Source organism: Malania oleifera, chromosome 2 (assembly GCF_029873635.1).
Source record: "Malania oleifera isolate guangnan ecotype guangnan chromosome 2, ASM2987363v1, whole genome shotgun sequence".
NCBI lineage: Eukaryota > Viridiplantae > Streptophyta > Magnoliopsida > Santalales > Ximeniaceae > Malania > Malania oleifera.
The window spans coordinates 69,051,839-69,061,685 of record NC_080418.1 but is presented as its reverse complement, the minus strand read 5'-3'; the positions used below and the strand labels follow the sequence as shown (position 1 = coordinate 69,061,685).

At 35.0% G+C, this 9,847-nt stretch overlaps 1 protein-coding gene across 1 annotated transcript; it reads right to left on the bottom strand.

Annotated features, from left to right (window-relative positions):
- Nucleotides 1–6,615: 6,615 nt before the first annotated feature.
- On the bottom strand, nucleotides 6,616–7,915 carry LOC131149167 (uncharacterized). The gene has a single exon (XM_058099342.1). It carries the CDS (start codon nucleotides 7,376–7,378, stop codon nucleotides 6,890–6,892), a length of 489 nt encoding a protein of 162 aa, XP_057955325.1. The 5' UTR covers nucleotides 7,379–7,915; the 3' UTR covers nucleotides 6,616–6,889.
- Nucleotides 7,916–9,847: the final 1,932 nt, after the last annotated feature.

The window sequence follows — 9,847 nt, the reverse complement described above, 5'->3', positions numbered from 1 at the left end:
ATTATTCATCCTTTCAAAGGATTTCAGCATGCAGTAAATATTAGTCATTCATGACATAAGCATGACATATTGCATTTCAATTTAATGCACGATAGCCAATCAAGGCTATACTCAAAATTTATGCAATAGGGGTTTAATATAAGGATGACACGACTCAAAATACACAATGAGTGTGTGTGCGACAAGGAATTTCACTACCTTAGGATAGTTAAAGTTACTGCCGCCGTTTACCGAGGCTTCCATTCAAAGCTTAACACTTCTCTTTCATACAAGATGAAAACTCCCCCTAAGTCATGAACTTGTCTTAGTTTATGGACCATCATCAAGACATAGGACGTTTAGTTATAAGGATGATGTTTTACCATTTGGGTCTTGAGTGAAAGTACATAACCTAAAGAGTTGGACCAAATGGTGTCCAAGAACTAGTTATTCCTAAGACAATAAAATGTGTACATGTTTTTAATTTATATAGTATTTTGGATTTGGCATGTACAAGCCTATTCAATTATCTAGCATCATAGGAAATGAATATGAAGACTGTGCAAGTTTTTCAGTTTAGCACATACCATTTAAAATTCAACATGCACTAACTGACTATTTAGCATGCATTATGAAGATATTCATAAAGTTCACCTAGCATGCAAACTAGTATAGGCAATCATTTTAAAATTTTTAGCACAACTGTACTAGATATCTATTAAGCCATTTTTAACATTTGGCCAGTATAGTCTTCCTTATAGACTACAAATGTATCAGAAAATATATATTAAGGCATATTGTATTGCTCATCACCGAGAACAATCCATATCTAAGTATAGAGTCATAAGAGCTGGATATTATGTTCATGATTTTTCAAAAGAGCCTTAATATTCAAAGAGTCATGTGTGATGCAAATGAGTCCTTTACGCTTTTTCACTAGGAATGGAGCTCAACTCCTTTGAATGCACAAGAAAAAGCATTTTCCTAGACTTTCCATAGAATGCATTTTCAACTAAGGATGAAGATAATATTCTTTTATCAATCACTCATCCTTCCAAATATATTTTGGCATGTATCATATCATAGACATTTTAGCACATGATTTTGTTTAGGGAGAAATCTAACAAAGTTTCGGCAGCATGCCATCTGTACATAGAACATTTTCCCATTCTTCATATCATAAAATCATGCACTAGATATCCTAGGAGTTTCTACAACATGCAATTGACAAGTCACTGCATCAGCCATGCAGGTGACATTCAGTTCAATCAGCATGCAACTCCTAAATCCACTACTAGCATGCAATACACAATACTGCATCACTCATGTAGTTGGCGTTTCAGATTAAGCATGCTAATCAATAAAAGAAAAAAACTTTGTCCATTAAATGAAATTTCCATTTAAGTGAAGAATGGACAGTAAGCATTCGGTTCAGATGCATATGCTTAAGTGTTTAAGTTCCAATGTGAGTTTAGGGCTATATGATATTCAACATGAGATTAATTCCCTAAGCCTCACCTTAGTGAGATGGACAAAAAAAATACACTATATTTAAGATATTTAAATGTAGACATATATATAGCATTAAACATTATTTCTACTAATGAAGCTCCTTTGTACATTAGAAGGGGATTTACAAATTTAAGCATGCAATAGCCAATATATTATAACCAATCAAAATAATATATTCATATTTAAGCGAACAGATTGGATATTGTCAATGAGGATTTTCATATTGTCTTGCTTTTCAAATAATCTTAGCATAACAATAGTATATATTAAATTTTAAAATTTCAAACACAAAAACACTATTTAAGCATATACAACGTTATAACCCCTTATATAAATACAATATATAAGTGATGCTAAAGATAATCAGAACCTATTGGGATGATTTTTATAATAAGCACAAACAATCATAAATACAATAATAAGTGAAGTTCTTGTAGTATGTGATATGCTTTAGAGTCTGATTCACACAAAAGTTTGCATTTTGAAAGCTCATCAAAGACACATCCTTTTATTTATACATGAAGTACATTCTAATTTGGAGAACAAACTGCACATAATTAATACTTAAGAAATAAAAATACTTGGAGAAAGAACTATTATAAAATTTTGTCTTCAAGAATATTGAATTTCTAAAAATATCTTGAGTTCCAAGAGCTAAAATAATAAGCAAACTTTTTGGTTGAATTGTATTCAATTCTATTTCAAATATAGCATCTTGATTAGGAATACTCAAGCCACATAAAAATTTAATCCCTATAATTTTTGTAATTATATATGACCATTAGTCCATGATAGTCTCTCAAACAGATAATGACAACAAATATTAGAGAGATTTGTGTTGATTATGTCATCATCCTGTTGGGCTTTATGGGGCCTAGTTGTGTTTGATGGGGATAATGACCCAACCCGTGAGCTAGGAAGACTCCACCATGTAAGGAGAGGTTGTAAACAGCATCGCTCCGCCCGGTTAAGTGAGCATATAGAATCCTTAAGTGGGTTGGTTTGAGTCGAGGACATAGGCACGATTTGCCAAACCTCGTAAAAACCGAGTGTTATTCTTTCCCTATACTCTTTACATTTCTGTTTGTGCATTTTTATACTTACTTGTTGATATCACTGCATTTGCTTTTAAATATTGATTCTTGAGTGTTTGGGAAATAATGGAACTAATATACTTGCTTAAATTTTTTGGACATTCACATATCTGCTAGATTCGTGATTAATTAGAAGGACCCTAGGTTGTGGAATGCTGACTGTAATTTTAATTTGTCCTAGTAATTTTAAAATATCCAATTCATCCCCCCTATTGGGATTACACCAAAATCAGAACGCTTACTACAAGTTTGGGCCTGGGAGAGATGCCCCTCCTTAGCTACTTTGCACCTCGGTGTGGTGGAGATTGATAAGGACAAGGACGATCGTCCGATTGACCCAGTGTTACTTGCATACTAGTTAGTAACGACATCATTTACAATGCATTTGTGCTCTAAGTACGACAAATACTAATTCGTAGTACTTACTGCTCGTTACGTTACATTCAAATACTTACGTTTTATTTTGTACAGATGGAGGGACGACTTGAGGGCACCATCAATTGCGCAACATACATTGCCCTGGTACTGGTTTGAGTTGGACATGCACAAGGAGCATGAGGTATAGTCTGATTGAAGTCTAGCACATCATAGTTTTTTTCTACAAGATATGTATTGTTTGCTTAAATTTTACTTCTATTTAAGTGCAGTTCATATGGAGGCCCTACACGGATCACATTATAGCTGACCTACCCACTGATTATGCAATCGGGAGTGACTTGTGGGTAGCCCGAGTGCCACTCATATGTTTTCATATTATCGAGTGGTATCTCCTTGACTGAGTTCTGCAGCAGTTTGGCTATCGATAGGGGATTCCCGACTGCTTCTTGACATTGGGGGTAGATGTACATAGGCAAGACCTACACAACATCAAAGGACATGGTCGAGGGGTCACGAACTAGGCGACTACGTATGAGATGTATGTGACTGCATGGGAGCATCAGCTATAGTACATCATCCTGGTCGAGGCGGAGAACAGTCCTTTGCGTCCGGATGACCCATACTTTAGTTGGCATAGGTCCATCACATGACGCTTCGTGGATAGGACTACTGTTGTATATATGAGTCTCGTAAGAAGACTTTAAACCACACCTAATTTTTTTATGTGTACGTTATGATGTGAATGTGTTAACTAAATTTTTTTGTATACTACAGGCTGAGGTATTGCATAAGGTAGATCTGATCTCTCCAGATCCTGCAATACAAAGTTTAGTGAGAGCTAGATTGGACCTTGTCCATGAGGACGGACCAAAAATCCATAAACCTCGACCTGACTTGACTGCACAAGGAGGTCGATCAACTCTAGTATTAGGAGGTCGAACAGTTATAGTACGAGGAGGACATACTTCCTTTAGTCGTCCATTGGGCCACTCTAGTGAGCCGTCTATTGTACAAGTGGAGTACGTGTTCAGCTCATTAGCACCGTACGCATCTTCGCCAAGAGCTGATATTGCGGGGTCGTCTAGTAGACTGGTAGACACCCGATCCGACTCTACTGCCACCCCACCCATATCATACCTGTTGGATGACATTTTAGATGCGGAGGAGGTGTATGCACTCACCATGCCACCTTATTCTCATCCAGATTCATTATATGAGCCATCTCCCCATCCGCTTCGTGTGGATGTTGATTATGCAGTACAACTTGGCAGGGGTGGTACACATATAAGACGACAACGGGACAAGACACTACATGCAGATGACCAGGAAGGAGAGGGCAGGCACAAACGATAGCAACCTCGACACTGGAGACAACCTCTCTACGACACTGAGTAGTCTCATTCTTTTGATTTCATATGTATAACATCGATTATGTTTATTTCATTTGTATAGCATCGATTACTTTTATTTCATTTGTATAGCATCGTTGTATTATTTATGTATAATTGGGAATGTTTATTCATTTTCCCCAACATGTATATGTGAATGAAAGTTTTGTATGACAGTTGCGAATGAAAGTTGTAAATAAACGTTGTGATCATAGTGGTATTCCCGATTAAAATTGTTTTCTTTGAATAGGCGCATGGATTTAAACAGGTGTTCTTATGTATTGTTTACGAATATGTATATGTATATAAAAGTTGTGAATGAAATTTGTGAACATACTGGTATCAATTGATGAGGAAAAATATTCTCTTTCAACCGGTGCATGGATGGATATGGTCATTTTTGAAAGGAGATTCTGCCCAAATTTTTACAGTAATTCGATACTTTGAATGTGTATGAAAGTTGTGATTGAAATTTGTGAACATACTGGTATCAATTGCTGAGGAAAAATGTTCTCTTTGAATAGGTGCATGGATGTATATGGTCTTTTTTAAAAGGAGATTGCCAAATTTTTTACAGTAATTTGATACTTTGAATTTGTAAGAAAGTTGTGAAATACAAAGAAGCAAAGGGTACTTGGGTTTCTCATATCTTTGCACTCAATTCCCTTTTTCCTCCCATTGGGAAAAAAAAAAAAAAAAAAAACCAAAACAAAACAAAACAAACAACAAATTATGAGGATCGTGCATAAAAAATTATCTTAGAGTGTCGAAAAGCCCTACTAAATCAAAAACATTTGCAAGGATAAATAAAAATTATCCTAGAGTGTCGAAGTAATACTAAAGGTCAATATTAATTATGGTGTCAGAAGTAATAATGGAAGAGGAACAGTTAAACTGAAGAAAAACAGAATAAAAGAAGAAGATAGCGAAGAGATAGAGATTTAAGTCTTGAGTTAGGTCCCATGAAGCGCAAGGGAATAACAGCATTTAATGCAACTGGAGTGTTTAGTAGGAGAAAGATTAGAGATCATTGCGGGCTTTAAATTTTGAGTTGATTGGCAGTAAGAATTTTGACTTAAAAAATAAATTAAAAAATGAATAATTATATAATATATAATATATTAGTTATATTTAATATTGTTAAATATTAAAGAAAGATAAAATAGAAAAAAAGAAAGATGATTTATGTCTTGGACTATTTTATGGATTCAACCATTAATAAAATGCTTTATAATTGATAGTTAAGGTTACATTTGGAACTAGAAAAATGTAAGAGAATGTAGGAAAAACATTAAGGAGTAAAATTTTCATTTTACACATCATTAACATTTCTATTTTCTTGACTTTTTTTTATTATATTAGAAAAAAAATTATTTTTAATAACATTTATTATTAAAAAAATATAATAAAAAATAAATTTTCTTTCTTATTTTCCTTTTTTTGAAAAAATTGCCACATATATATACTTAGTTTTCTTGAGGATTTAGGACATAAAACTTGTTTTGGACTAAGTATATAAAAGATTATAACACAATTACCACTTAACACTTGTCTTATTTGAAAACATATTTGAGTATAGGATATTTTGTCAAATTCTTTATTTTATCTTTAAAAACCATGAGTATTGAGTTTGTGATTTAGTGAAATCCTATATACTCTTGAGTTCTTTCGAGTAAGTATCCTTCTTGATCTTTCTTACTCGAACGTCTACTCGGTCCGATCTTTACCTTTGATCCAGTTTTCATATATTTGCTATTTGTACTTGTACTTAACATGATATGAAAAATAGAAATACACTAAAAATAACAAATAGGTTAATATCATCAAAATACATTAAACATGATTATATAGCCACTAAGGCTAATAATCTTCTCTTTTTTTATGATATTTAATCTATTACGATTTTACTTACCAGCTTTATTTCCCAAGCAAATCTCGATGGATGATCTAACGAGTTTTACTTTTCACGCGTGAACACACGAATGGTTTGACCGTTTAAATCTCGTTGTTTGATCTAGCGAATTTTATTTAAATCTCGTTACACCATCAGCGATTTGGAACGCATTAAAATAAAAAAATTTTCTCCATTTAGATTGGTATTTAATATTTTATTAAAAAATAAAATTAAAAAATGAAAAAATCTCGTCCAAGTTGGGCTAGGCTGTGGCCCCTTTCGGACATACATATGCAGATGATCTAAATCTGAATTGGCACAAGAAATGAAATTCCGAAAAAATAAATAAAAAAATAAAGAGAAGAAGTAATTAGTGAGACACAGCTCAACAAAAAGCTTTCTCCAATTTTCCATTTCTATGTTATAGCAATGGCATAGCTGCAAATCCAAACTGTACACGCGCTTTTTTTTTTTTTTTTTTCCCTCGAGGGAGAGAGAGAAGTGGACAAAACTTTACCAAAATCCTATCTATTCCCAAAAATTTAGGGAAAAAAAAAAACCCATCTTGCATCTTCCATGGGGGAGAAGATCCATCCCCGCAGCATACAGCAAATCCCGTGACCAAATTCAATTAAAATTCAATCTCAGTCTCCTCCGCTCCTCCTGAAAAGCGCAAAGTACCCCAGAACCGCACAAATCGCCGCCACCACATTCCCTTCCTTTAACAGAATCTTGAGCACAACCCTAGAGATCTCCGCCGTGATCTCCCTCCCCTCCATCACTAGAGCGCTCCTCGGCTTCCCGCAGAACGTCAACAGCACCAGCACAGTGATCCACGTCACCACCATCGCCGGCACGGCCACCGCCAGAGCCGCCGCCATGGCCAGCAGCCCGAAGACCGCTCCGAGAAGCACGGACGCGTACAGGGCAGGCCAGCCGGAGGAAGCAGAAGGCGAGTCGAGGCTGGATTTGTACCAGGAGAGGATGGTCTTGAGCAGGTTCCACGAGGAAGACACGAGGATCCCGTAGACCACCACAAAGAGACAAACCCATGTCCTCCTTTTGCTCATCAGCCTCAGCAGCAGCGCATACGAGGGTCTCGGAGAAGGGTCTTCCGCCATTGATGACTGCATCGGAGCTCAGAGACGAATGGACTTTTGGACTTTCGCCTCTTTTCCTTTTTCAGTCTCTATTTTGGGTAGGGTTAGTGATTGTGCTCCTGAGCCCTGCCGAGGTGAGGGATGAGGCGTGAGCCTGAATTCGCACATAAATTAGATTGGGTGTAACAGTGGGTGGAATCGCACGCGCTCTTGATGGCGCGTGGATGGCACTCCCCTCCCCTACAGCCTTTGCTGACCTTCCAAGAATGACCGTTGCACTTGGAACGGGGCGGTGAGAAGCATTCGGAGAAAAGGGAAGTCTCGAGTGTAAAAAAAGGCGGGTGCGGGGAAAAGCATCGCATGACTTCCTATAGGGTTTTGCCAAGCCCAGATTCTTTTTATTTTTTATTTCTTTTATTTTTAATAAAAAGGGGGGAATGCTTCTGGACATTCCTCTTTTTCCTACTTTATGTTTGTTTCTTCCCGCTGTTCCAAGAAATATGTTTATTCCGCCTTTGGAAATTTAGATTAGTCTTTATTAAATTTTCTCCAAATTTATATAAATTTATGATATATATATATATATATATATATTTATATATATATATATCATGGCTATGGTTACATTTTTTTTTACCGGAAAATATGAAATATGAAATGTAAAGTAGGACCACATTCCTTCTTATATTTCAAAATGAAAATTATTTATTACAATTAATATACCTAGTAATAAAATGTTTAACTTTAATAACAATAATATTACTTCTGTTATAACTATTTAGCATTTATATGAAATTATATACATTTACATTTAAAAATTAAAATCCAAAAAATAAGGTAAAGAAAAGATGGAATCGTTGATTCTTTTGGGTGGTTTGCTTTTAATTTGATGCATTAACGGTACAACTAATGATTCATTTATTAAATCCTTTAATCCAAATTAAAAAATTCACAGGCCACAATCATTCATGCTTGTTATATACAAACATTTTTTTACCTAAAAAAGTGAAACATGAAATATGGAATAGGACCACGTTCTTTCTAATGATTCTCACCTCATAAAATATTTATTACAAGATATACTGTTATTTTTATAAGTTACACCCGATTTTGATAATGATAAATACTCTAGTATTTGATGGCTATCAAGTGTATGTGCAAGTTTTTATTAGTAGATTAAGAAATGACACTTAAAGCAAAGCATGAAGACCCTGAAGGCTTCTTTTATGTTGTAATTCATTTTAATTCAATAAAGATTTGTAATAGTAATTAGGAGAAAATGTCTATAATAATTATTTGCATATCCTGCATATAGGATCTGTAAGCTTATAAATGTCGTAAATTGACCATAGGGACCGAATGACCTTAGGGCACGGTCGACTGATGCTAGGTTTTTGGGCGTACTTGAAAAGACCCTAGGTCCCAACACTTATGCACAATAAGTCCCCATTTACATTCACAATTAGGGGATCAACTTAAAATGAAATTGAATAGAATAAACAATATTTGTGAGAGGTCGGGCGACCAAACCCCAGGTGTTCAAAACACCTCGAGCGCCCGAACCTTCATGTTCAAAAAAGGTCTCAGGCGACCGAATTTGCTAGTTTGGTTAACCAAACTTATATCTAAGCACTCGAACCACGGACATAATGTTTCTAACTTTTGTTCAGCCATCCAAACCTAGACTCGGGCTACTGAACCATTTAAAAATCCTTTTGTAACTAAGTCTATTTGAGCGACCGAACAAGTGCCAAAGCACTTTTCACCAACTCGGGCACCCGAACCTTCGTGTTCAAAAAGGCCTCGGGCGACCAAACTTGCTAGTTCGGTTAACCAAACTTATATCCGGGAACCCGAACCACGGACATAATGTTTCTGACTTTTGTTCAGCCACCCAAACCTAGACTCGGGCTATCAAACCATTTAAAAAATCCTTTTTTAACTAAGTTTATTTGAGCGACCGAACTAAAGTTCAGCCACCCAAATCTTCTCAAGTTACTTAATTATTTACCGAGGTTAAAAATGTTAAACTGGGTTAAATGCTCTAAAGTGTTTTAAAATAATGCTAATAATACCTTACATGTCCTAAACGGCTATATTTTGGCCTTTTGTCTATAAATATGAGTTCATTTGTGAGGATTATATTTTAATTAGCAAAAAATCATTAGCAAAAATCCTCTCTATTTTCAAAATCCTATTTTGCCAAATTACTCTCATTTCTTCATTCCCTTGATACATCTTAGTATTATGAGAATGTTATATTGTGTTATTGATTATTAGAAATTGCTAATACTCTCATTGCCTTAATTATTTATTGACATTGATTTTGGGGAGTTTAGTTAAGTTTATCTCATATATTTGAACATTATAAATCTTGTGTTGGGATAAACTAACAAGCTTAAGGATCTTTGCATTGTCATTATAAGATTCCTATAGTTTTGATTTTGTTGTGCAAAATATTTTTTTTACAAGTTATAATATTTTCAAACTACTCTTATGCTT

Bases quoted from the DNA above. Each gene is read 5' to 3' on its own strand.
- LOC131149167 (XM_058099342.1), bottom strand. From the start codon at position 7,378: ATGCAGTCATCAATGGCGGAAGACCCTTCTCCGAGACCCTCGTATGCG.